Source organism: Maylandia zebra, linkage group LG4 (genome assembly GCF_041146795.1).
Source record: "Maylandia zebra isolate NMK-2024a linkage group LG4, Mzebra_GT3a, whole genome shotgun sequence".
NCBI classification, from domain to species: Eukaryota; Metazoa; Chordata; class Actinopteri; order Cichliformes; family Cichlidae; genus Maylandia; species Maylandia zebra.
Window position 1 is genome coordinate 35,145,631 of NC_135170.1, and position 27,428 is coordinate 35,173,058.

The 27,428-nt window shown below is 44.4% G+C and overlaps 2 protein-coding genes across 7 annotated transcripts; both read right to left on the bottom strand.

The window, feature by feature from the left end:
• Positions 1-9,888, bottom strand: si:dkey-16l2.16 (ras-related protein Rab-35). 3 transcript variants are annotated; one of them, XM_004556425.6, is made up of 7 exons: positions 9,707-9,888; positions 7,521-8,267; positions 5,195-5,245; positions 3,364-3,487; positions 3,130-3,254; positions 2,371-2,495; positions 1-1,650 (listed from the first exon to the last, which is right to left on the bottom strand). In XM_004556425.6, exons 2-7 carry the CDS (start codon positions 7,573-7,575, stop codon positions 1,501-1,503), a joined length of 630 nt encoding a protein of 209 aa, XP_004556482.3. In that variant the 5' UTR covers positions 7,576-8,267; positions 9,707-9,888; the 3' UTR covers positions 1-1,500. The 3 variants fall into 3 exon arrangements, with proteins under 3 accessions (XP_004556482.3, XP_076739578.1, XP_076739579.1); XM_076883463.1 differs by lacking the exons at positions 7,521-8,267; positions 9,707-9,888 and adding an exon at positions 5,556-5,790; XM_076883464.1 differs by lacking the exons at positions 2,371-2,495; positions 7,521-8,267; positions 9,707-9,888 and adding an exon at positions 5,556-5,869.
• Positions 9,889-12,516: 2,628 nt separating this feature from the next.
• Positions 12,517-26,018, bottom strand: srrm2 (serine/arginine repetitive matrix 2). Of its 4 annotated transcripts, XM_076883465.1 has the most exons (15): positions 25,792-26,018; positions 22,425-22,676; positions 22,057-22,152; positions 21,383-21,568; positions 21,187-21,270; positions 21,039-21,107; positions 19,943-19,969; positions 19,720-19,836; positions 18,978-19,116; positions 18,595-18,890; positions 16,735-18,528; positions 14,618-15,304; positions 14,462-14,530; positions 13,606-13,713; positions 12,517-12,956 (listed from the first exon to the last, which is right to left on the bottom strand). In XM_076883465.1, the coding sequence occupies exons 2-15, from the start codon at positions 22,670-22,672 to the stop codon at positions 12,902-12,904; spliced, it is 3,975 nt and encodes a 1,324-aa protein (XP_076739580.1). In that variant the 5' UTR covers positions 22,673-22,676; positions 25,792-26,018; the 3' UTR covers positions 12,517-12,901. The 4 variants fall into 4 exon arrangements, with proteins under 4 accessions (XP_076739580.1, XP_014263538.3, XP_023008241.3 ...); XM_014408052.4 differs by having other exon boundaries at positions 16,735-18,890; positions 21,039-21,104; XM_023152473.3 differs by having other exon boundaries at positions 16,735-18,890; positions 18,978-19,113.
• Between the last annotated feature and the right edge of the window lie 1,410 nt (positions 26,019-27,428).

Below are 27,428 nucleotides of genomic sequence, written 5' to 3' on the forward strand. Positions count from 1 at the left end.
TCACTGAATTTATTGCTTTTATTGTATTTGGACACATTTGCTTGGCATCAGATTTACATTAAAACATGTTTTGGGATTACTGGCCTCATTCAGACTGAAATAAGGCATGCAGACAGTTTGTACTCATCACACACGTTAATGTCACAATTGAACAAACAGCTCCCTTTCACTGGTTAAATACATGTTCTGTATTAAGAAAAAATCTAAACAGTGGTTTAAGACCAAAGTTAAAGGACCATGCTGGTGTTTGTTTTTGCATGTTTTAGTTCACTGCAAATACAGATGTAGAGTTTCTCAGTGTTACTCCCTTTTTTCCACTAACATGAGAACTGGCGACTAAAGACGTGGAGCGTGATATGGCTTTCATCTTCCACGTGTCACAGAAGGTAACAGAACAAAATAGAAACAAATCCCTGCAGTTTTATCTTCAGTGAAACCTACACAACTAGAACCTGTCATTGTGAAAGGTCGCAAGGTCATTATTTTCCCACTTTCAAAACCTCTGCTGATGAGCCAACCGGAGAAAAACTGACCTAACAGGGGAGAAGCTATCGGCTTGTTTCAGACAGGATGGAGCCTGTCTGAAACAAGCCTACCACGAGATAAGTGAGTAATCATGCAAAGCCGCTTTAATCCAAAAACATGGAGGGAACGAGCAGAATCGGAGCACTTTAACATAAAAACTGATTCTCCCTAAAGCGCTGTGCAGCTGTGGTGGGAGCACAGACTCGACATGTGACCAAATCTCCGGGTTTTCCACCAATCAGGACGCATTATTGACTGACGCAGTGCCCAATCAAACACGTTTCATGCCAAAAAGGTGGACGGTGTTTGAATGGTCACCACAGAGGTCCCCGGCTCTAGAGCTCAAGCATCGGGGCCATGTTGGTGGAAAGTTCTTTGGCTACATGTGACCATGAACTGACTTCTGTCTTTGGAGAGATGAGTAAAAAAGAATCAGTTTTAATGATGAAACCAGGTTTGTTTCCTGCCGATTGAAGTGTTTGAAAATTGTAAAAGCCGGGATAGAAGCTTCATTTTTGTGGTGTAACTTGAATGAGAGTTTTACAGGTGCTGATTAAGCTGATGATCACACACCTCCTCATAAACCAGTGCAGCTCAGACTGAAACGAGTCATTTAAGGCGAGCTCAGGAATCCACTCGTTTGAATAAACGTGACAGAAATGTTTCTTCTGGTTAGCATCCACAAACCAACCTGCACATTAGTCGCTCTTTAGCTTCAGTCCAACACACGACACGCTGCAGTCTGGTTAGAAGAAAAAAAAAAAAAAAAAAAGCATAAACACCAGAATGATCCTTTAGGTCATGTGACCTCCTGGCTGCTACTTGCATTCAGTGCTGGCAGACTGTAGACCCTCAGGCACAGCGAGAGCTACAGCCTGCTGTGCTGTAGCTCCACACATTCATATCTGCAGTGAGAGACGGCCTCGAAGGCGCCGAGTTCAGTCTCAGCTGAATGCTGTGGGCAGAAGCGGCGTCTCAGCAGCATTTCTTCCCCCTCTTCCTGCGGTCTCGGTCTCGCTGGGCGTTGATGTTCACCGTGTCCTTCTCCCGCTCCCGCTCCCTCTCCACTCTGTTCTGGCTCTCCTTCTTGGCCCGGAGCACCATGAGGGTGAACGCCATGAACATCTGAGCAGAGCAGCAGAAACAACACAGACTTCAGGATTATCTATCGCGGCCCCGTGTCCCACTCCCCGACCCTCAAACGGCAGCGACACCGTGCACGAAACTGTTCGTGTCACTGAAGACATTTTAAAAATAATAAAGCAAATACTCATGGATAGTAACAACAGGAAGCACAGTCACATCTGATCCTGCCTTTACTTTAGTCTCCGTTATTAAAACAGTCTGAGCGTTCCATGGTGAATATATCTGAGATCAGTCACAGGGTCCCTGCTGGTGGTTTACCAGCATTTTTATCAGCGGGATTGAGGACGAACCGCAATCTCTGCTGTTACCACAGTCTCCGTCTTTCAGCTCAAATCGAGGCTAAACAGACCCCTCCTCCTCATCGCTACCCTCTGCAGTGTAATAATGAGATGATGAGGTGCATCTTCATCTGCAGGCCTGGACCATCCAGTATGAAGGAAACCACTGCATTCAACCTGAAGCCCCATCATTATGAGACACTTCTGCGTCACTGGGCCTGGATGACAGCAGTGAAAGGACACTGCCCCCCTCAGGTCACACTGAGAACTACGACCCCACGCTCTAATTTACCTGCCTGTCATTTCAATACCAACCTTACAGACAAAACATTAGGAACAAAGGCTTTCGACCTTGTAATGGGACAAACTGCACACCAAAAAAATCTTTTTAAATCAGGATGTTAATCATTTAAAGCTTCACCTCTTCAACATTTAGGTTCTCTTTGGCACTCGTCTCGAAGACACGGACACCCACCGACTCCCCAAAACGCAAAGCATCCTGGGTATCCACCTGCCTCTTGGAAGGGTCGTCATTCTTGTTCCCCACTGAGGAAAGAAGGAAAATCCATCTGTAAACGCTTCCTGCAGACGTCCCCAACCAGGGTGAAACTCAAATGCATCATAAAAAAAGATATTAATAACTGATGCTGCAGGTCTGAAATGAACCAAAGCATCTCTAAGTGTCAACCCTGATTCACCTCCCCAGAGTCAGACCTGCACAATAACCTTCCTGTTTAAAATTACCAGTAAAACTTCACGTTTACTGAACCTGAGAAATCATCTGATAACAACAGTTTGTCTTAAACACAGTAGATCTACAAAAGTGTTTATGACGACTCAGCGGGACGGCACGTCTCACCATCAGGAAGTTTATAAACTGTTGGTGAGGGGAAAGAGGCTCTCCTCACCAGAGATCTGCCTGCATGATATCATAATAGATAAAATATTCGACCAGTGTTCAAGCTGACTGCATGTGGACTTTAAAACATATCCAAACTCAATTTTCCAAGTCTGGACATTAAAGTGGATAATGGAGCTGAATGAATGCAGCTGCATCTTTAACAAACCGTACGTCACCTGGAAGCAGACGGAGCCTCTCAGCAGCTTTCGGCACACCTGTGAGCAGGTCAGAGTTCACACTGAAACACTGATATTCAGGATGAGTTTAGGGTCGACCTACCCAGGATCTTGCAGACGTTGTCACAGTTCTGGGAGATTTCATTCAGCCACCTCTTAACATTTACGAACGACTCTGGATTTGTCACGTCGTAAACTATGATGACGCCGTGGGTGTTTCTGTAGTACCTGGGGACAGGTGAAGCGGAATAAACTGATGACCTCAACGATGACGCTGCAGCGGGCTGCACGCAGTCATACAAAGAAACTCGGGGGAGAAAGTTTCAGAGATTATTACGTCGAGGTGATGGTTCGAAACCTCTCCTGCCCCGCCGTGTCCCAGATCTGCAGCTTCACCCGCTCCCCGTCGATATCCACCGTCCGGATCTTAAAGTCCACGCCGATGGTGGTGATGTAGCTGCCTGCACGAGACCACACGAGAAAAAATAAAAGCCAGAGTGAGGCAGACGTGCTGCACAGCAAGGCGAGTGCAGACGCACTGCGTGCGCGTGTGTGTGTGTGTGTGTGTGTGTGTGTGTGTGTAACTGCGTGTGTGTGCGTAACTGCGTGTGTGCGCGTAACTGCGTGTGTGTGCGCGTAACTGCGTGCGCGTAACTGCGTGCGCGTGTAACTGCGTGCGTGTGCGCGTAACTGCGTGCGTGTGCGCGTAACTGCGTGTGTGTGCGCGTAACTGCGTGCGCGTGTAACTGCGTGCGTGTGTAACTGCGTGCGTGTGTAACTGCGTGCGTGTGTAACTGCGTGCGTGTGTGTGTGCGTGTGTGTGTAACTGCGAGTGTGTGCGTGTGTGTGTAACTGCGTGTGTGTGTAACTGCGAGTGTGTGCGTGTGTGTGTAACTGCGTGTGTGTGCAACTGCGAGTGTGTGCGTGTGTGTGTAACTGCGTGTGTGTGCGTGTGTGTGTAACTGCGAGTGTGTGCGTGTGTAACTGCGTGTGTGTAACTGCGTGTGTGTAACTGCGTGTGTGTGTGTGTAACTGCGTGTGTGTGTGTGTGTGTCCTGCTGTTGCATCTGCAGGCCCTTGTTAACCCCCCCTCCCCCCTCACGCACCAACTCCACCACTTCAGATGTTTTGGCGTCCTGTCAGGAGCGCCTGGCCCACTTCCACTCGCCCCACCCGTTTACATCCTCTCCCCGCCTTCGAGAACTATATTTGATTCCCGCTGAGCGGCTGAGACACGGCGCGCCATTCCAGCCGTATGTGGGAAAAACTCTGCTAGAAACCCTCGATATTTCCCCACAGACTGCAGAAACGTGGCCGAGGCTCCAAAACGGTTTCTCAGACGGGATCGCAGCTGGCCGTCACTCTGACCATCTGTGGCCGCAGCTACAGCCCACTGAACCACCACCACTCCAGCTTACATGTTTGTGATTCCAGCAAGAAAAAACCGAGCCGTGTTTCTGGCTCCGTCCTCCAGCTGTCGTGAGAACTTTTGGTCTGTCATGTCAGGACCAGACAAACCGTCCAGTGACACGCTTTAATCGACCGTGAGATGCGTGTTCCATTCGGTAAACAAGCCTGAGTGTGAATGCTGCTGGTAGCGCTTCATAACTAATGACACATTCAACGACCACGTTTCTCCAACACCTGAGCTTCCTGTTATGAAACGATCAGCAAATAAAAAAAAAAACTGCAAATAAACTTTGGACTGTTGCTGCCTGACGCAGTCGCTTCCTCTGCTGGGATCCAACTCGTCTTTACAGCATCATCACTTTGAGATTTGGCGCACGACAGACATCTTACTCTAGTTTCACGTCGGCTTTCAGTTCAGCAACTTTCTGCTTCTGTTCCACATCCGTGGCTGTGTACCCACGCCACAGAGTGGATTCAAAACGCCGACACAGGTTATTAATATTCCTAAAGGAGGGCAGTTATTGTTTGACACTTGGGTGCGAGCACACGAGACCGTTCAGAGGAAATGGATGAAGCATTTAAACGTTTGATGATATAGACCTGCCTCTCCTGCAGCTCCTGACGTGTTAGGACAGCTCTTATGACTCCTGGAGATAAGATGACTCCTCCTGATAAAATGCTTTTAATTCTCGGCCTATAACTGGAGTCTGCTGTGTGTTTAGTGTGAGCAGGTATCACCTTTCATGTAACCAACTCACCTGAGAAGGAGTTATCTGCGAAGCGGAGCAGGAGGCTGCTTTTTCCCACATCTAAAGGGGGGAAAAGATCAGAGGGACGAGATTAATATCTGTTTGAGTAAAGCCTACTATGACCCCCACTGTAACTTTAGTGACAGCCACATACCAGCAAAACACACAGACGGGAGGAGGTGAGATAAGGAAAGTGAAACAACACAAAATAGGACAAAGGTTGAACTCGCACTGGACATGTGTGAGAAAAGCATCTGAAGAAAACCTGACAGAGGAGAGCCGACGAAGCAGGAAGACGTCGGGCTAAACGGAGAAATCGATGGGAAAGTTACAGTTTTCTCAGAGCATTAAAGTGTTAGAGACTACACGCCTGTAAAAACAAGTCCTGCATCTGCTTTGCAGGCTGGATGTTTGCAGCTGACACTTGTGCTGTCTATCAAAATCAGATTCCAGAAGCTGGAGAAAAAAAAAGAAGAAAAATCACTGCTTGGTTCAATCATTTAAGCGGTTTTCCAAAACAAGACTGGACTAGACTCGTTCAGCAGGCTCGGAGATGGAGCTCGTTTATCAGGAACTAAAACCTCTGCCTGCTACGCCTCAAACAGATGGACGATAAACGTGACAGCATTACTCCTCACAGAAACAGCTCTGCCAACGAAAGGCACGAGAACTATGTCGAGCTGAAAACTGGAAACTCGCAGCAGCTTCCTGAAACCGTCTTTCCATCCAGGCACGCGTCTCATGTGCAGCGATGAAATCCACCCACTGCTCTAAAATAAGTTCCTGCAGGGAAGAAGGTGACCGACAGTGACTCAGCACCTCCTGCAGGAGGCCTGACACCAAAAGCCCTGAAACTACAACATTCGATCAATAACTGGAGCCTGCTCTCTCCAAAGCAGAGGACCAGGTCCGTTTGTTTTATGGAGTCATCTTTGTTTTACTACGAGCTTGGAGAGAGTTTGTTTTCTTGTTCTCGTGCTGAGAAAGTGACATTAAACGAGTTTTCCTGGGAACGCACTCCCAGCACAAAACCAGGCTCTGCTGAGGCCCGCGGTGCTGGCATCCCAACATGCTTTGCAGTGTCTGAACTCGGACTTTGTGCTTTCAAACAACATCTGGATTCATGAAATGTTAAAGTTTAATTATCATTATTTTTATTTAGGTACTCAGTCACTCTTACTGGTTTGAGATATATCACACCACCCCAGTCCTGGACTCTTTATTTTATCGACGACCTTTTAAACTAAAAGCTGTGCTCCGCCCCTCATGGGGCCTAATCTGCAGCCAAAACACAGAAACATTCACACATGCATCAGACACGCCCACTACAGCCGAGTCCGATACCCGAGCTGTGACGTCTTACACACATCTATCTACGTTTCATATCTGAGACATTGGAGCACATTAGGAGATAAGGAAGACAAACAACATCACAAAAACAGTGAAAAAATCTCCTGTGGAACATGATCCCCGACTGCTCTGTTTCACAGTTTTTTCTGCTCTTGGATCTGTATGATGTCATAAAGAGGTGATCTCTCTAATCTGAAAAGCTCCACCCACCCAAAGCTCAAACCAGGCAGCCAATCACAAGAAAACTGATTTTAAAGGGGGCGGGGTTTAAACAGCTTGTTTCAGTCAGAGGACAAACTGAAGGCCCGCAGCAAGGCTCAGTATGATTTAAGGGGGGATTATTTTGAACTGTGAATCATGCAAAGCTGCTTTAGTTGCGTCGAGAAATAAAATTATGGCGCTATAAATAAATAAATGTTTAGTCCTTAATCCAGCCTTGCATCTGGGCTGGCATGAGCTCAGGATTAATCTCTATGAACTGTGCATAATATATTAGAAAACAAAGATGAATTTTAACTTTAAATCACATAAAGCTACTCTAACTGCAAGGATAAGCACATGGAGCTGGGAATGAGTACAGGTCCTCTTTAAAGCAAGTCTATAAAAGCAGGCAGTAAGAAGGCAGTGAGTCTGTGAGGGGTCCCGAGGGCTACAACGCCAACACCTTTGAGATTCATGCAGTCAAGCTTCTTTCACATACAGGTGAAAACCAGACCAGGTGATCGGCAAAAATCAGCTAAAACCAATTCTGAAACAAACTGGAAGCCAGGACAGGGATGGTGCAATTTCGACCAGTAAGACCTCCCCAGTTCATCAGTATGGAAACGTTCCTATTAATAGGTTTATTATGGTTCTACTGGCCCACAGAGACAGCAGCCTAAATGTACTGGAAGTGTCTGTTCACACATCTGTTTCTTGCAGGGCTCCATTAAAAAAAGAAAAGCTTTGACTGCAGAGAGATGTAAACAAGTTAAAATGTACTAACTGGAGTCTCCAATGATGAGCAGCTTAAAGAGATGATTGTAGTCCTTCCCTGCCATTTGGATGGCCTTGTTTTGGATTTCCAAGTAAAACCAGTTTCATAGGAGGAAGGTGAGCTTCCTTCCCTCCAAGTGCACATGCGGCACTCGCCTTGTTCCGCCTCCAAACGCTGACCACCTCAAGAGTTTGTCCAGAAATCACAGGTTCGCTTCCCCTTTGGGTGTGAGGACATTTCCAGTTACACTCTAGTTTCAGTTCTGATGTTCACATCGTTTTAAAAGCGAAACCGCAGCAGCCGGCAGAGTAGGTGGCACTTCTCGAGAGCTCTGCATTTATGATTCACGCTTGACGGCGAGGGCCGGCACAGTGGTTCCACCTTACTTCCAGTTCCACCCAGCGACACTCCTGTGGGGGATTTCCAACAACTCCTCCACAGTTGTGTCAGTGCAGCTCCAGCACTCCTCTGGATGCTCAGTCTTCACATGTACGGCTCCAGGATGGGCACATTTGGCATTTTGTGGTAGTGCTGATCATAAATCCCGTTACTGCCCTTCTCCTCAGAATTCCTGCCCCTCACCTCTTTTTTTTTGGTTGTTGCACTTGAAAGAAACTAAGATGTTCCTCTTTTTTTAACAGCAGCGGTTACATCTGCAGAGGTTTCTTTGACTCAATCCCTTCGGTTCCTCTGGTGGTTGGCTAAAAAGTCACCCGTTCCCTGTTTCATTGCACGAGGAGGGTTCACCAAAAGGAGCTAAACAAAAACAAGGAGAAAAGGTAATGAGAAGTCAGACCAAATCACATCAGACTTCACAACTTTTTGCTTGCTGTGTCCCGCCTTAACTCCCTGCCTGTTACTCGAACAGCAGCTGAGTCACTAAATATAACTTCCTATTCCTGCTGTATCCACCCCCATCCAATGCCTTATCTGTGTTAGCAATATCAGCAGCTCACTGACGGCCATCGTCCAGATTTGGTTGTTTTTCTAAATTCTTCAGGTAAAACAGTGGAGCTGAGCTGGCTGCTGCTGGGTTCGCTTTCCGTGAAAACAGGAAAGGCTGGACTTCGCTAATGCGAGCTAATCCAGCCCCAGGACGCTGTTCTGTCGTGAGTAGAGCGACGCCAATCTCCACTCCAACAAACGCACATTTAAATGTTCGTAATGTGGCGGCAGAATCAATGCCTTCAACAATAAAACTACTCACCCCGGAAAGTCTTGGACCGATCGGCTTTGATTCGGCTCACATCAAGCCCCCAAATGTATACGTGATTCAATAAAGAAAAATAAACCTAAATTTAAAGTAACGGACTGGCTCCTTTAACTAGACTTCAACAACCATGTAAAGGCACAGCAAATTATTGAATAAAAGTATAAATTACGTGCAACCTTGTGTGTCTATACATGCCGAATTGAAGTATAATACGTAACGTTGGAGCAAAGAAGTCCCAAATCTGTGTGACTCAGGTTTAAAACGCTTGGGCGTAGAAAACTGATGTTTTCGCTTAGATTTTTGAAGCAGTTTGGCAGATAATTCCATCAAACATTAGAAGAGATGGCTATTGGTCTGTGGATGGCCTCAGGTCACTGATTCAGCTTTAAAAATCTTTAACGGCCGTTACTGGCAGTTTCTGACCCGCTGCTGGGACAGCACGTTCGAAAGTCTCTTATTGCGCGAGCGTTTGTAGCTTTTGGTGGAACGACACGCCTGACTCCACGCGAAATATATTCATTTTTCGTTAAATGAAATCAAACTATGCCAATCCAAGACTTAGAGTCACTTGTGAAAACATTGTAAAAATGAATCAGGGACGTGCTTCAATACGGCACAAATAAAATAACACAGTGCTGGCGTTAAACTGTAGTTTTGTTCAGAGCTCGATGGTTTTAACGGCCAAACCACCGACCTGTTAAGGCACAAACGGGACAAAACTGGTGAATAAATAAATATTAACGTTAATTTAACGGGTGTAAATAAAGAAGAAAGCAATGACCGCTCGTTATAAGGCTAAATGTGTATTTGGTACTGGGTGTACCGCTGCAGACTAGCAAGAAAACGTTTAAACTTCCAGATTTGTTCATCCAGCCTGGAGTGACGGTGTCCGGGCCCGACGCTGGCCTGCCAAGACGTCGGGAAACTTCAGTGCTCGGAGAAACTTTCAACCCGCCGCCGTTTATTTAAAAAACGAACTTACTGTGGTCATGATGCGGTGCTTGGCCGGTGGGTCATGCTCACAGACCGGTGCTACACTCTGACTTGTGCCCGTTGATTCCGCTGGCTCGCCGCTCCGACGGTCGGACCGTCTCCCTGCCGACCACACCTGACTGACTGCAGCTGATGACCCACTCTCATCATCTGACGCTGCGTTCACGGTCATGTGGGAAAACCCTGCACCCTTCAACCGCAAAGTGCACACCGACACAGAGTACTACAGCTGCTCTTTCTTTCGTTTTATAATATCTAATCAAATCATCTTTACCCATGTACTGAAACATATGATAAGGAAACAAGCCAGGGGCGTCCAGCATACGACCGGGGGAAACAGATCTGCCCCACAAAAGGGTCCAATCTGGCCCTCGTGGACTATTTTTTCAGATTCTCAATTTAAAATTTCCACATTGTCTATTTTATTTCATGCATTTAATGTACATAATTCACTTACTTGCTGCATATAATGTCCTCCTGTATATATTCACTTAATGTACATAATGTTCTCTCTCTTTCTGCACAGCCAAGGAGCATGTCAGGATACATTTCACTGCGTGCTGTACTCGTATAACTATGGATGTGACAAAGAAAGATTCTTGAACCTTGGAGGGTTTTACAAAATATTACAATTAAAAAAAATCTTCACTTGGAAAGAATCATGAGAGTTTGAATCATCATAGGTTTTACAGCCTTCTTACTGACAAATACTTACTGTTTCCCCCATTACAAATGAACCATTGAATGAATTGTTTATTTTCTACAGTGGGAGCATAGTTACAAGAATAATAACAATAATTTCACAGTAATAACTTAATAACATAGATTTATTTGTTAAAGTTAAAACATGGGTAGTGATGCTGATTTATCTTTGAAAGGGTAAAATTAAGAAAAATTAAAGAGAGAGACAGAGAGAAGTAAATGAATAATAAAATCAATGCAGAAAGACAAATAACGTACAATCAAAGGTGAAAAACAGATGCAAAATGGTCACTATGACACTTTAAAATGACCCCAAAGCAACTAAAAGAATTACAAAAATTACTGAAAGGAGGAGTCTGGAAAGAGGCTCAAACCCATCAGACAAAAAGGTCAAATGAAAAGGACGTAGGGTGAGTACAAAGTACATAATAAAACTACAAAGACACAAAAATGCAAAAAGCAAGTCCACTGGAATGACATGCTGTTAATGAGCTTTCCCTCTGTGATCAGTAAAGAGTGAATGCTAAAGAAATGTAACCAAAACTAAAATTCACAGTTTGAACTTTAACCAAAATATTTGAAACACGGAGCTCAGAATCAGAACTTGTCTGTGTCGTGTGTGAAGTCAAAGTAGTGAGAAACACACACTGAACGATGGCGTGTCACCAGTTTTAGTATTACAACAGCAGCTTCCGCTTATGTCCGGTCACACCAAGATTTCCGCTGGCAGGTCACTTTTTTACCAACAAAAAAGTATTTCACAAGAAATTCTACGGACATTTAAAAAGCTGCTTAAGAAACGAAGCCAAAGGAAAAATGTCACAAACGACTGCAGGAAATAAATCAGCCGGGTGACCCACATACATGTGACCCTATATCTGTAAATGATTTGTAACAGTATCCTGTTGCAAAACTCTTTATTTTGAAATTCAGAGCTCCAAGCTTTTATTTTGTAACGTTACACTTGTTACTCACTTAATACTTTGTGTTAAACGTTTTTTTTTCCACACTTGTAATTTTCAGTAACTTGCAGATTCAGCTGAGCTCATGTTTTGGAGCCAGAGGCTGGTCTGCTGTCACCATGTGAGAAACGTAAAAATGTGTGAACACGTCGTGTTGCATTTGGTGCTTTATTGCTCCTCTGGTGAATCATCTGCGCACAGCGGGCAGAAAGCGGCCTTGATTGTCGTTTTTAAAATTACTGCATTCATAAAATGAGTCACTGGTTTTTCCAGGAAAACCTGGGCTAATTATACAACCTACCTGCTCAAAGACACTTACAGTTACCATCATTATTAAACTGTGGTGTAGCGGTTCTCAAACGCTGGGGCGTGGGCAACAAGAAGGAAACATGAAGTGAAACTCAACTGAATGAACAGGACTTTTTTTTTTTTTCAGGAAAACAGATTGTTAGGCAACAACTGCTCAGCTCCTGTTTTTGTTCATGATAAATGTATAAAAAGACTTTTGTGGCTTTTTATAGAACAATTGTGGTGAAAACTGAGCAATTATGACCGTATGTTTACACCATAAAACGTGCACTGCATCATTTTTTTAAATTAAATCTGTTACTACAGTACAAATACTTTTACATTGAAAGACTTAGATTTAGTGTTAGGAAATTAAAAACTAGGATTAATGTATGAAAATTGCTTGTTATATTTTCTGAATAAGAGGACAAAAACTGAAATTGTTCAGTCAAAAGAAGCAAACTGAAGTAATTCTCTGCACTACAACAAAACCTTGATTACTGCTACTTAAAGGTGCATTTCCTCTTTGACACTCGGCATTAACAGAACGTGACTGCTAGGAAGTTTCAAAACATCTTTTTACTGTTAAGAAATGCAAGTTGAAATAATGCTCAGTTGTACTTCTCATACGCAGTGAGTCGATGTGACCGTTATTGGACCGAGTGAGCTGTTAAACATTCGTATTTCCAGCAGAAGCCTGTTGAGAAAATGGTGTTAAAAGTTAAAAGAACAGCAACACACCCGCTGCTCAAACCTGGTTAAAGTTGAAGTCACAAATTGCAGAAAAACAACAAAAGTACCTTTAAAGTGTGACACAAAGCACAGCAACAGAAAACTCCCAGACAAATAAAATGTACAATTGCCTTTTATTATTGTTATTAATCATTTGCAACAAAGAAATTAACCATGTTTCAGTTTCCGCTCACATTAAATGGAACTCACATGATAACCAAAATACAGACAGCTCATATCTACAGGTGAAACGCAACACAGAGTACAGGTACAGAGGAACAGTGCTAGAGTTACGCTTTACTTAACTGGGTGAACTTTTTACTGAGCTCATAAAAAGAGACGTACACGCCAGCCTCGAGCCATCGCTGCTTAAAAAAAACAAAACAAAAACCCCACTAACACTGGAGACCTCCCGGCGACGCAGATCTGCTGGCTCTGGCGTTTGTGTTGTAGTCCAGTTCAAACACCACAGAAGAAGAAGGGAGGCGTCTGCTGTCGGCTCACTTCCTTCGTCTGCTGCTCGATGATTGGTTCGGTGACCGTCTGTTGCTGCTTCTACCAGCAAAGAGTTTAAGAAAAAACAAGTCATTTCCAGACCTTTTTCCACTACTACTCCACTTTAACCTTTATTCATACAAAATCGTTTCACAACAGCACACAGCTAATGTGAAACAGGTGCATTAGATACAAAAAGCACCAGCTTCTGCAGATATATCTGCATATATGAACAGGGAGGTTAATTTGAGATGTTCCATCTTCATTTTTGTACCCTGACAGGAAGTGGTGATGTGTTCATTCCTATTTGTTTTACAGTTTATGGCAGGTGTGTCAAACACGTGGCCCGGGGGTCTGAAACCGCCCGCCAAAGGGTTTCAAAGGGCTTCAAAGTTTGGTCTCCACGTCTAGCAAATCTCCTGGTCTTCTCGCCCTGCATCACTTACTGCTGCACATCTCACTAAACAGCACTAAACACAACCTGTTTATTTTTTAATAATTGTATTCAGATATAAGCCTGCTGAAGCAATCAGGACATGTAATCACAGCAGGCTCTCAATATATTTTAGATTCAGCATCATTTAAAAAATACATTTACAACTTACTCCACAAATTTTTCTAATTCTGTAAAACCAACCAAAACGAATAAACGACACCATAGGCTGCTGTCGCTCTATGTCAAGTTCAAATGTCCCGGGTGGTTACAGACCTGCGGCTCGGTGAGGACGCCACTGGTCTCACGTGTCGGGGAGGAGAGTAACTGAGGGAGCGAGAATCTCTCAGCGAATCAGCCGGCACCCGCTGAGGCCTGATGGGGCTGCGAGCAAAACACAAATCTGTCATCAGACTACTGCGCTGCAACCTCGGTATAATCAAACATCACTGTAACCATTAAAGCTGAAGCAGGCCGGTACTCGCCTAACGGCTCAGCGAGTATGATAACAATAACTTCCAGAGAAGTGGTGACTACACAGGACAAAAAAAACATTCATTGGGCAACAGTTCATTTTATCTGCCTGTTAATGCAGTTTAACATTTTACAGGACCAAAGGAGCTTGCAAAGAAAAGCGTCTGGACTTCTTTAAGTTGCTTGAAGACGTTTCACCTCTCATCCGAGAAGCTTTCTTCAACTGAAGCAGCTTCTTCAACTGAAGCAGCTTCTTCAACTGAAGCAGCTTCTTCAACTGAAGCAGCTTCTCGGATGAGAGGTGAAACGTCTTCAAGCAACTTAAAGAAGTCCAGACGCTTTTCTTTGCAAGCTCCTTTGACTACGGTGACCTGGATGACTGAGAACCTTCACAGACATTTTACAGGACCACTGAGATGTTTTTCATGAAATCTTTAAGCTAGCTGTCAGCTCGCCACTGTTGCCCAAAGCGATGTCACAACTGATAATTAAAAACAAACAACAACAAACTATTTTGCAACCTCCTGTTTCCACGTGTTCTACTCCTGAGTTTCTTTCTTTCCATCTATCCGGAGACTTTCACTTCAAGCAACAGCATAAACGTGTCGTTGCTGTGGTGAAGGTATTAAACAGTGTTTGTGTGGTCCTCCCTTCTTACCTTCTCTTCTTTGCTTCCTTCTCGTTGTCAGAGGAAGAGGAAGCAGAGCTCTTAGCTTTGGCTGCCTTCCTGTTGGAGAGAAAACAGTCTTAGTTCATTAATGGTGTGACGGACACAGTGAACTCCACCGTCAGCTCAGATTATCAGTCTGCTCACCCGTTCTCCTGCTCGGCTTCAGAATCTGAGCTGTCTGAAGAGGACGAAGATGATGATGAGGAGGAGGATGATGATGAAGAGGAGGAAGAAGATGAAGAGGAGCTGGAGCTGCTGCTCTTCATCTCTGCCTCCTTCCCGTTTACAGCGCTCTCGCTTCTGCCCGTTCGTTCAGGTGGCTGGCGGCTGGCTGGCGGCGACCGCTTTCCACTTTGACCCCGGTGCGGCTGCTTGCCGTCTGGTTGGCTGCTCCCCAGAGATCTTTGCGGGGTCACTTCAGAGCGGCGAGAATCGGACTGTGAGCCTCTCCCACCTGAGGGTGGAGCATGAGAAGAGTCTCTAGAAGCGCCCTGTGAGGCAGAGGGGCGGCTTTTCTGCTCCCTCCTCTCGTCCTGCTGATCTGCTCTCCTGTCCCTCTCTGATGGTCCTCTGCTGTCTTTCCTCTCTGGTGGCGGTGACTGTGAGGACGCAGAGGAAGAAGAGGAGCTGGAAGAAGATGATGACGAGGAAGAAGACCTGCGGGGTTGGGGAACATCCTTTGGCTGCAGGCTTTCTTTCTCCTTCTCCCTTTCTCGCTCCTGCTCGAGCTCCCTCCTCCTGACCCTCTCACGTTCTCTCTCCCTTTCTCTTTCACGTGAGAGCGAGCGACTTGTCCTTCTTCGCCGCTGTGGAGACGGAGACCGCCGAGGCCTGGGGGGGGGGGGGAGAGATTTGACTTTACTCTGTTACTCTGCACAGTCAGCATGGCAGAAATCATCATTGGATCGCCGCCCACAATACACACAATGATGTCAGATTATAAACTTCCATCTGAAGTAAACTAAGTTTTTATTTATAATGACACGTTAGTACATACAAGAGTTCAGAACCCTAGTTAATATTAGAGGGGGCTGATCTGAAGTTCATACATCAGGACAGGACCGAGGTGTTTTTAGGCCAGCAGACAGAGGTAATCTCTCCAGCGTGGTCTGGGTCTGCCCCAGGGCCTTCGTCTGACAGGACATGCCTAAAACACCTCGCCCAGGAGACATCCTCACTTACACTTAGCTGTGAACTGCTGCAACGCGAGCTGGAGGTGAGCTGAAGCCAGCCTAACAGCATCATCTGCAAAAACCAGAGTTGAGAATCTGAGGCCAAACTGGAGGCCTCCTGCCAGCTGGCTACACCCACATGGCAATCCAGAGACACCACCCAAAATGTGACTTTGTAGAGGCATGTCAACCAGGACAGCCCTGCAACATCCAGAGCTTTCAGGAACTCAGGGGAAAACTTTACACACCCCAGAGGACCAGAAACCAAGGAGTTGTTAGCTGCCTCAGTGACCTCACCCCAGGCTAACGAAGTCCAACAGGACTGCATTAGCTTGATGGATCTCTTCACCTCCAGTGCTCACCATCTGGTATCGTGGATTACTACCGCAACAGGGAACAACCATCATCGCAGCTCCTGCAGCACCCACCCTTGAAGAGCTCATAGACCCAGGCCTCTGCCTCGTGTTTCCAACACACCCTCACTTAAAGGTTTAGGTGTGCCAGCTCTGTCCACCATCCCCCCCCCACCACCTGATCACCAGCACTGCAAACTGACTAATATTAGGAAAGAAGACGACCGAAAGAAACATTAGTTTCACATTAGTGATCTCTGTGTTTTCCAAAGATTAGTGCATCTTTGGAAAACACTGACTGACAGAGACATGCAGCTGCCATCACATGTCCACAGCTTAAGCATTTGATATTTGTTCGATTGTGAAAGAGTTTGATATTTGCACATCATTGGATTCTGTTTTAATTACATTTTATTCAGCGTCCCAACTATTGGGGAACTGTGGTTGTACATTTGCCCCCTAAATATTCATCATGTGATCTGTTACCTACTCAAGATTTACTTCGTACAATTTTCCCTTCTGTTGCCGACGACTGGAACTCTTAGGATTTGGTGCGTGCTGTAGCCGTGTACTGCTCTTAGACAAGCTCAAGCACAGTCACAGAAAAAAATAAAATAAAACATAAGATGATGACGTCCCTGTGAGGCTGTTCATTAACGTGAGAGAATATGGATGTTGCCTCATGACAACGCTGCCCTGCAGACCCTGCACACTTACATGTAGGCTTGTCTCTTACCTGTTGGGGGGGCTTCGTCTTCTTAGACCTCTTGAAGTGGACCTGCTACGTCTCCTTGGACTTCTGGACCTGGTCCTCCTGATGATCCTATCTCGCTCCCTCTCCCGGTCTCTGTCCCTCTGCCTCTGCCTGTCTCGGTCTGACCAGGCTGGAGGAGGTGGAGAAACTCTTCTGGACCGGGCTGGGGGGTCCTGATACTGCCTGGGTGGAGTGCGACGGGGGGGTGAGACGGTAGCTTTCCTCTGGGGTGGAGAGCGTGACCTCCGGGCAAAGGGGCTAGACCTTGTGGCTCCCCTGGTTGTGTCTTTGTCCCTCCCTCTCTCCTTTTCCCCAGCCTTTACCTCTGCTCTCCCCCTCCCACCATCAGCCTCAGAGGGAGAATATCTCCTGCCTGCTCTGGTGCCTGCTCTGCTGGGTGGGGAAGGAGGTGGGCTGGGACTGTCCATCTGTGTGGGGCTGTAGCGTTCCTGGCCTTTGGTGCGGCGTGAGCACTCCTCTGTCGGAGCTCTTTGAGGCAGTCTTTCCCTCTCGGGTGCATCTCTTCCCCCTGCTCCTCCTCCTCGCTCCCTCTGGGAGCTTTTGGGTGTGTCGCGCTCAGAGGCCGAGCTTTGCTGTTTACCGTTGGCTAAATGTCTCTGGACTGCAATCCCGATGGCGGACAGTGCAGCTTTTCCTAGGCTGTCCTTCTCCCTCTGTGGGGATCCAGCCTTTTTTGACTTGCCTTCATCTTCAGAGGATGAGGACGAGGAGGAGGAGGAAGATGATGAAGAAGATGAGGAGCTATCACTGTCACTGCTGCTATTGCTGCCGCTACTACTACTGCTGCTGCTGCTGCTGCTACTGCTCTCCCGTTTCTCAGCAGGCTTCTCCCTCGCCTCCGGTCTTTCACTCACCGCCTTCTCGGCAGGCCTTGATTCATCTCGCCTGATTTCTGAGGACAATCGAACCTCGTCCCGCTTCCTCTTGCCTTCCTGGACTCTGTCTTCTTCCCTCTGCTTGTTCAGATGCCGGTCCTTCTCCTTGTTGCTCTCTCTGTCTGTTTCTCCTCTCCTGTCGTTCTCCTTTTCCCTCTGACGTCCATTGGTGACAGGTGAGTGGGAAGCAGGTGACAAGGAGCCACGGGATGGTTGTCCGTCCCTCTTCCTGTCATTTCTCTGCTGGCGAGGAGGCGTCTCTCTCGCAAGTCTCCTTGCATCCTTCCTGTTGTCCCTTTCGTTTGGCACTGCTGACTGCAGATCATTAGTTCTGCGCTCCCTCTCTCTACTCCTCTCCCTCCTTATTCTCTCTTTTTCAGGGGGAGGCGAAGGCGTGGAGGAGGAGTCATGTCTTGACTTTTTGTCCAGTTTAATTCCGTCTTTGCTCCTTTCCATCCTTGTTTCCTGTTTCAGAGGGGAAGGGGAAGGGGATGAGGAGGAGTCATGTCTTGTCCTCTGAGGGATGCTCTCCTTTCCTTTGTCCCGCTGTTCTCTGCTCCTTGAACGCCTCCCTCTCTCCATCTCTGGACTTGCTGTTCTTCCCCTCTCCATGTCTCTGCTTCTGGAGCGCTTACTTCTCTCCCCCTCATTTTCTCTGCTCCTTGATCGTCTCCCCCTTTCCATCTCTCGACTCCTTGATCTCCTTACCCTCTCCGTGTCTCTTATTCTTAAATGCTGCCCTCTGTTCCTTTCCATGTCCCGACTCCTTGATCGTCTCCCCCTCTGTATGTCTCTGCTTCTGGAGTGCCTATTTCTCTCCTTCTCCTTGCTTCTTGAACGTCGTGATCTTTCCCTCTCATTTTCTAAGCTTCTTGAGCGCCTCCTCTTCTCCATCTCTACACTCCTCGAGCGCCTCCTCTTCTCCATCTCTACACTCCTCGAGCGCCTCCTCTTCTCCATCTCTACACTCCTCGAGCGCCTCCTCTTCTCCATCTCTACACTCCTCGAGCGCCTCCTCTTCTCCATGATCTCCACACTCTGGGAACGCCTTCTTTTCTCCACTTCTCTGCTTCTTGAGCGCCTCCCTTTCTCACTCTCCTTCTGCTTGCTCCTGGACCTCCTTCCTCTCTCTGTGGCTTTTGCCAGCTGTGGTGGGGGAGAAGGGGATGAGTAGTTGTGTCTCCTGGAGGTCCTCTCCATCTCGCTTGGTCGCTCTTTTTCCCTCTGAAGATTGGGCCTCTTCTAGAGGACATGAAATAGCGTTTCCGTCACTTTAAGGTGTCGATCAATATTTAAATAGTATTAGTGACCACACACGCTCAGCCTTACCCGTTCGCCCTGTTCTGGGCTCTGCTCCTCATGGCCTCGTCTCCTCCTGTCTGGAGAACTGCCTTTTCTACCTTCAACAACGTTTCTTCCAGTCTGGTCCTGTTGGCGTGATCTTGGTGGCGCCGGAGATGGGCTGCTGCTAATGTAAGGGGGAGGGGATTTAATAATTAACAATTTGATCCAAAATGTCAAAGCTGTTTTTAAAGTTAAGGGATTCACTGATGTATTGCTTTGTCTGTAAAACTTTCTATCCAGTTTACTGTGACGTGGCAAAAAAAGCCTTCACATCCTCACATTTCTGAGAAACTATAAGCAAAAAACGTGATCTCCCCCCATCTGTTCCTTTTATCTGTTTTTCAGTCTGTAGTCATGTAGAACAATACTTCGTGATGATCCATGAAGCAGAATCAAGTCAAAAGGAAAAGAGATCATGACCTTATGACTAGGAATTAAAAACATGAATGTCACATATTGGGTCGAGGTCAGAGTGACATGAAACAAAGCTATTCCTTGTTGGTTAGATCCAGTAGGACACGATTTTACCAAATACAATAACGAAGCTTTTGTTTTTCTCAAAAGACAAAAACGAAGATAAAATGAGAAAAACTTAGAAAAACTCCCTCAAATGGTACAGTAGGGAAGATAAGTGGTGTCAAACTGAGTACGAACGGCACTGTAAGGTTAATTATGAACAGCCAGTTCCTCAAAGCTGGCCCTGCATGTCTCCTGTTTGATGTCATACCTGTGAGCAGAGCTGGAGGAAGCGCTCCTGCCTCGTCCTGGCTTTGCTTTTGGAGGACTCGCGCTTTCACTCTTTTTTCTGTTTTTCTTCGACACCATCTCTTTTTCCTCTGACGAACTTTAAAGAGGGCGAAGGACAAAGTTAGACACAACGCTGTTTAAACAGCGACAAAATCAAACGCTGCCGATTGGCTGTCAAGTACAAGAGTCTGATAAACACCTACCTGTCTTCTTCCTCCTCTGACACCTCTCTGAAAAACAGATTTTCAGGTTAACAGTGACAGTCTGTATGATATAAATGAATATGAATGAAAAAAAATAAATGGTGGTGTATAGGGCTGTCACGATTACAGTCGACGACTGATTTAATAGTCGACGCGTCGTTTGAAGCTTTGTAAGATCCCAAAAGACGCAGGAATAAGTAGCAGGATTTAAGAGTGTAATAACGGACTGAAACAGAAGATGGCAGCACTGCATGTACAAGGATGTCAGCTGCCGTTAAACCCGAAGAAGAAGCTGTGTCCCAGAATTCATAGCGCAGCCCAGCTCAGTTTCCAACAATGGCGGCAGCTAGTTAGTTTTAATATTACTCTTATTATTCTTTCTGCGTCACAAAATAAACGTTTAACATATTTTCAGGCTGGAATGTAGCTGTGTAAACCTCAAATATCTGCTCAGTTTATCAGGACACCACATATTTTCAAAAGCGCTCCGACGTTTTCGGAGACGTCTGTTACCCACTAGCTCGATAGCGAGCCGGGGGCAAGGTCACTAGAGCCGTGAGAACACCGGACTCCTGGCAAATCATTTTCAAACCATCGCTGTCTTTCGCTACTCAGGTTAAACATGATATATGAGTCACTTAGATAACTTAAAAATGTTATTGTTTGGCTTTTTTCAGTATTTTATTTGTTCCTGAGTAAATCGGTTTGGCTGAGATTAAAGTTATAGTTTTTACACAGCTGAATAAACGTGAAGCAGACAGCTGATTATCAGAAGTGTGAGATGCTCCAGAATTTACTCCGGTGTCCTGTTATATTTTAGATAGCAAGGAGTTTATTAAACTTCACCAAAACAATCTGCAAATTTCATTAAAATGTAATAAACTACCATCTTGTCTTTATTTTTAGTTAGCACAGACCTTAAACACTTAAAGCTGTAAGCTAATGATAGTTATATAAGAGCAGATGCTGCTGGTGCAATAAGCTGTAGTTTTACGTCCAATGGATGATGATCTGATTAGTCGACTAATCGCAAAAATAATCGGTGACTAGTCGACTATCAAAATAATCGTTTGTGGCAGCCCCAGTGGTGTAATACCGTTTCTTCTTCTTCTTTTTAGATTTCTTCTTCTCTCTGCGAGGTGATGGGGAGGGACTCTCTGAGCTGCTTGGAGAAGAAATAAAACCATCAGACCACCGCTCAGCAGCCAAAACCTTTTCTGCTTTCCCCTCATTTATCGTCTCACCTGTCTCTGCTCTTGTTTTTCTTTTTCTTCTTGCGACTGCGCTTCTTTGGAGGAGAATCTGATTCATCTGAATCTTCCAGCAACCTGAGAGAGAAAAAAAACAAACAAACCAGACTCTAAATAATAATCAAAACATTAATTAATAATTAATTTGATGTGCACTCAGGCTCTGAAGGTGTTTTTATGTCCTCCTCACGTGTATTTCTGTTGCTGTTGCTTCTCCCTCTCCAGTCGTTCCTGCTCCCTCTTTTCCTTCTCTTTCTCCTTGCGGTCAGCGTGGAAGGATGATCCGTCCACGTAATCGCTGGCGATGCCAAAAGCAGCGCGAAGGCGGTCATTCTTCTGCTGGTTGGCTGCAGCGAGGGCATGTGTCTCTGTCACCCTGAGAAGAAACCGTAAAAACCCACCAACACGCTCTGAAGGATTAGAAGTTTCTGTCATGCTGTTTTCCACAGTTTAGGCACCTGGGTAGCACGTGCAGACCAAGCTTCCTGTAAATTCTGCAAATAATGAGCTGGTGCCCCTGAACATCACACTGTAGCTCTAATATTAAGACATGGCAGGATTTTACAAATGTAATTAACTGGACGTTCTTTTAAATTAATGGACACAAGACAATTTTAGCCTTATTCCTTCCGCTGCAACCCTCTTGCTGTCAAATGAGCTCACGGTAAGTAAATGAAATAACAAACTGACAGGTGTGATTATCCTCCGTGCAAACTGTATATGAGGTCAGCAAGTACGAGGCTGGGTGCTGGTTTATAGAAAAATATGTTTCTTGAAACCAATAAAAGAAAACAGGCAACCAAAGTTGCTTCAAGGAATCAATTTGTGATTTCTTTTGTTATTAATGAGGACATAAATGCTTACGTTGGTCTCTCGGTGGAGGCGGGTGCAGGCTCCTCCTTCTCCTGCAGCATCATGCGGAAACTGTTCACCTTCTCCTCGATCTCCTCAGCAGAATACCTGAGCGTTCACACAAAGAAGATTTAGCAATATGCAGAAGTCGGTGTAACAGCATGCTGCACTACCAGTACTTTCTTCCTCCCACTGAAGCAATCTGGGTGGATTGATTACATATTTCTAAAGACACGGTTCAATATTTTTGTGAGAGAGAGAGAAAAAAAAAACTCAGTTAAGAATAAGCTGGAAATCCTCACGATTCAAGAAGCAGAGACCTTCAAACACACAGCAGCTTAGATAAAGAGATTCATTTTGAGTTCAATAACCATATTTACCCTTGCTCCTCCATCATGTCCTGCAGCTCAGCACACTTCACCTCCAGCTGCCTCTTCCGCTGGTGCTCCAGGATGTCGGCATTGGGCTGCCTGTTGAGCTGGCTCTCCAGCCTCTCCCGGTCCTTCTCATCCCGCTCGCCGCCACGCTCGTCCCGCGGCCGCTTGACCCGCAGACTCGATAGGTTGCGCTGCACGTAGCCATTGGTGCCACTCCCGCGCGGAGTCGTCAGGCCAATCCCATTGTACATGGCTCTGAAGACGTGAAGCAAGTGATTAAACATCAGATATCAGCTGCAGTAAAACGTAATAAACATAAGTAGAAAAAAAACAAACAACAATCAGGATCATTGAAAGGACCTGATATGCTGGTGAGGTCCAAGTGAACACTGAATAACAAATATGGAGCTCAAGAAAGGAGACGACCTGAAGATTAAAAAGAAAAAAAAAGACTCACTGCAATAGGGGTGGGCGATAGAAACGATATACGATAGAAACGATATAAATTTGGCCAACGACAGAGATTTTGACTATACCGCTCTATCGCGATAGCACATGTTGATGATGTCATCAAGCTGCACCTGTTTTGGTCAAAAGCATCGCAGCGGCTACAACCATTATCATCTGCAAATTATGGCGGGCGACAGTCATAACAAAGAGATGAAGCACTTTTGAAATATGGGGAAAGCCAAAAACTGCGCTTCCTCCACTTCGGTAACATTGATTCATTAATGCTGAATTCTCTCGCAGCTGCTCTGTTCCCATGTTGTTGCAGTATATTAATAACTAACCTCGTATTGTGGATGGATTATCTCAGTTGTTCTCCTGACTGAAGTTTGGCCCGTGTACAGCATCCTGCTATGCGATTGCATTTGTCCCTGACCACCAGAATCCCTCACGTTAACTTTTATCGAGTGGAAAAAAAGTTGGCGTTCATCCTCCAGCTTCACTGTGCTAATGTTATGCTAACATAGCTGTGTCGCTAGCAATCACGTAGCACAACATTATATACCAGGTAGTCCAACTTCAGTAACCCTACAAACGCCACTGCTGTTTAGTTTTCTGTCTTCATTTATGTTTGAAGTGATAACAGAGCTGTACGTTTGAATTAGTTTCAAAAATCTCTGATATGAAATGTTTAGGTGGAAACTAGCGAGCTAACTTCCTGTTAACTTCTAACTCCGTTAAATTTAATAAATTCTGTTTTCATGGATGTCTGGATGTTAAACTTAATTGTTACATCTGCTAAAGCAGCAACGCTGATGATTTTATTAAAGATGAAAGAATTTAGACCGTTTTTAACTCTTAGTGTTCGTTTGACTTTGGGACCTGAAGCAGACGGAGTTTTGGACCCAGATTACTCCGCGAAGCTCCTCACTACGGCAGCCGTAATGCTCTGACAATCCATCAAGCAGTGCAGCTTACCAAAGTTGTACTAAAACATTTTTTAACAGATTTCTGCAGCCAAAATCGGTTCGAGGTCAGTAAGCACAACCAGAATTCATACATAAGGCACACTCGATTTTTGAGAAAATTAAAGGATTTTAAGTCCTTATAGTGTGGAAAACACGCTATACAGAAGAAAAGAATATATCGCGATATATATCGTTACCACACATGCTTCAAATTATATCGCGATATGAATTTTAGGCCATATCGCCCAGCCCTACACTGCAACACTAATGTGAATGAGTGTCTCAAAAAGCCACCTGGTGTTTTCCCTGCATCTGAAAAGGCAGTGTTAGAACCTACATTATCTAAAAATAAATGATTTAAACTTTGAAGCGCGTGTATGCAGACTCTATGCACACCGACCAATACAAATGCAAATAGATCAAATGCTGATTGGTTAAAAAGTGGGTTGGAACAGGGAAGGGAGCAGCAGTGGAGTCCCCACAAATGACAGAAGACCAACAAATATATAAAGAAACACAAACAGTGGCAGCAGAGGACACCGTTTATTGTTCTTAACACTTGGTTTCATTTCAGCTCTTTGAATGTTGGACCTCTGCTCTTCTTCACGGGTCACTAATGGACCAACAGCAGCACAAACAAGACAATGTGCAGACTACTGTCTGCAAAGCTGTCCGAGGACCACCACACTGGCATGTTTGAGCCATTACCTCTCACAATTTCAAAAGAACAGGGTTCACCATGTCATCTACTATTAGGAAGGTTAGTTGGGCCGATCACTGGCTGCTCTGTATACAGACTGTACAGTCAAGATACTGATCTGCAAGTTGCTCTCTAATGCATTTGGAGCCTGAATGTATAGAAAGCACTATGATATGACTGCTGTATAAAGTGCTTTGAGTGCTCATGTAGAGTAGAAAAGAGCTTTAAAAGAACTTTAGTGTGTGTCATGTCATTTCCATGTTCTGGCTTTGTTGTAATGCGCTTGAAGGACATGTTTAACGTTTTTAAATTGTGCTTTGTGCTTAAATAAAAGTCTGCAAAAGCAATTAAGGGTAAATATAAAATGTTAAAAATCAAAAGAATAAATATTTTAAAAATGTGTCTGGAATAAAGTACTGTAGAAAAAGTAAAGATCAAAGTAAAACCAAATTAAATTAAAAATAATAGTAATTGTAGAATTACATTTAAAAAAACATCTAAAAATACTTCAAACTAAATAAAAAAAAATACAACAATATTTAGGTAAAATAGAAAAACTAGTATACGGCTTAAAATAAATAGATAAAAATAAAATAATAAATAACTAAAATGGTAGGAGTAGAAAAACAATTATGCCGACAGCTCCCTGATCCTGAACAGCAGGATGTGGTTACGGTTCGACAACTATAACTTTTCTCATAGTCTCGCTTTCGCTGCTAATAACCAAATATTCCGACGCAATGGTAGGCGTTAAAAACTGGCAGTGATTATTAGTCCTACCTGTTTCAAGCCTCAGACTGTCACAGGTGTATCATCAAATCAGTCTCTCGCACTCTTTTTGTTTTTTGTTGACACGGGTTTGTTTGAAGCTTCGGATCACCGAAGGCTGGAGCAGCCTCTGAGCCGGGTAGTACACGCTGTGTGGGTCGGTGTGCGTCTCCGCTCGTGTTTAACGTCAATTCTTCTTCATTTGATCTGAATTTATTACCGCTAACAGTAATTTTTTGGCGCACTAACACGTGCGCCATAACAGGCCTGCTGTTGCGCCTGATTGTTAAATAAACTCATTTATGATAACTAACGCCAACAGAACCGAAGGGACACGCAGATTATATTTATATATAAAAAATTAAAGGAGTAAATGCAGCTTCTCTGACATTTGGTTTCCTTACCAACTGGCGAATTTAAACGCCATGTTTCTAAAGGCCTCTCAACACACAGCGAAGCTAATATAGCTAACGTATTTGATACGTACCAGCTTGTTCTCCGGGCGGGGGCGAAGAGAAAACGGCGTCTGAGATAATTTGGCGGTTAATAAGGTCCCTTACAATCACACGATCACAGAAATTAGATTATAACAACAGTGTCTTTAAAACTATGCAAAGATAAAGAAACGCTGCTAGCTCCGTTTGCTTTCAGATAGCCCCTCTGGTCTCCAACCGCAGGAAGAACGAGACTCCCAGTGACGTCAGACGCACGCAGGCGCGGATAAAGACTGATGCGTTCAGGTTCTGAAAAACAGAACCATATTCACAAAAACTACACCGTTCTGTCGTTAACTATTATATTGAGCTTACTAAGCTACCTGTTAAACTCTCTGAATTCCATAAACAGGTCCTTCTTTATTGGAAAATGTTATTTAAACATAATTTCACTCCACATAATAGCCCAATTTGGAACAATAGATATATACTGATGAACAGAAAATCTATTTTTATTCAAGATTGGTTGTCAAAAGGTGTTTGGGCAATTGCCCATTTCGTAGAAGAGGAAGGACATGTTCTAGGACATCAAGATTTTTGCCAAACGTTTAATATCCAATGTTCTAAAAGTAAATTTAATCGGGTTATAAATTCCATTCCATTGTCACTTAAAAACATAGTTGTAAATGATATAATATATTCTGACATCTCCCCCAAGTTAAGGCAATTATATATAGATGGTATTCGATTTTGTGATGTTAAATGCAATAATAAGTTTCTAAGATTGTCATTAAGGAGTCTTTATTCTCCAAATTTACTTAGATGTAATTACATATTAAAAGATTTCCAAAGGGAAGAAATTTAAAAAATAAGAACTGATTATATCACCTTCCCTATCCCTCCTAAAGGGAAAGAAGTCCAATTAAAAATAAAATTTACCCGACAAATAGACTCCTTGGTGATAGATTCAAAATAGAAACGGGTAATTGTGTATTTTGTGAAACAGAAGAGGAGGATTTGGATCATCTATTCTTTTTGTGCAATTTTATACAAATATTTTGGTTGGATTTTCATACCTGGCTTTATTCCAGTGGGATTCAAATTACCCCGTTTACCTTAAATATGATAATGTTTGGAGTGTTTTTGAAAGAAAAGAAAGCTAATTATGGTGTTACTGTGTTATTAATCTTGTGCAAGCATTTTATACATTAATGTCGTTTTTTCAAGACCAAACCAACACTAGCTCACTGGAAAAACGACTTAAACCTGTTGGTTAAATCTTTGACCTTAGTTAAAAAGAAAAAGGCTGCTCTTTTGTTTCCTTTGTGGAAGATTTTGATTTAGTGAGTTAATAATCTGTTAAATTATGTGACCCCATCTTTATATTTTCTTTTTCCTATGTATGAAAATTGCTAATATGTAAGGAATGTTTATTTTCTGAATGTGTAATATATGGTGCATTTTGTTTGTATATTAATATTACTAATAAAAAAAACTATTATATTGAGCATTAAATATCCCCAATACACGAAAGCCTGGAACAGCCCGTTTGCAAAGTCCGAGTCTCTGATCCTATGAGTATCATCCAGTAGGCACTGCATAGCTTGGATGAACTTATCCAGCTTTATAGTCCTCAGAATGTCGATCCTGCTCCCTCTTAAGGTGTGCTTGCCTGGGTGGCCTTGTAGGT

Coding starts and splice junctions, on each gene's coding strand:
- si:dkey-16l2.16 (XM_076883463.1), bottom strand. CDS start 5,685: ATGATTGAACCAAGCAGTGATTTTTCTTCTTTTTTTTTCTCCAGCTTC. Junction 3,488..5,194: donor CGCAGATAACTCCTTCTCAG/GTGAGTTGGTTA, acceptor GGTCTCGTGCAG/GCAGCTACATCACCACCATC. Junction 2,496..3,129: donor CAACGTCTGCAAGATCCTGG/GTAGGTCGACCC, acceptor TTCTTTCCTCAG/TGGGGAACAAGAATGACGAC.
- srrm2 (XM_023152472.3), bottom strand. CDS start 22,672: ATGTACAATGGGATTGGCCTGACGACTCCGCGCGGGAGTGGCACCAAT. Junction 19,970..21,038: donor AAAAAGAAGAAGAAGAAACG/GTATTACACCAC, acceptor TCTGTTTTTCAG/AGAGGTGTCAGAGGAGGAAG. Junction 19,117..19,719: donor TCCTCCAGCTCTGCTCACAG/GTATGACATCAA, acceptor CCCTTACATTAG/CAGCAGCCCATCTCCGGCGC.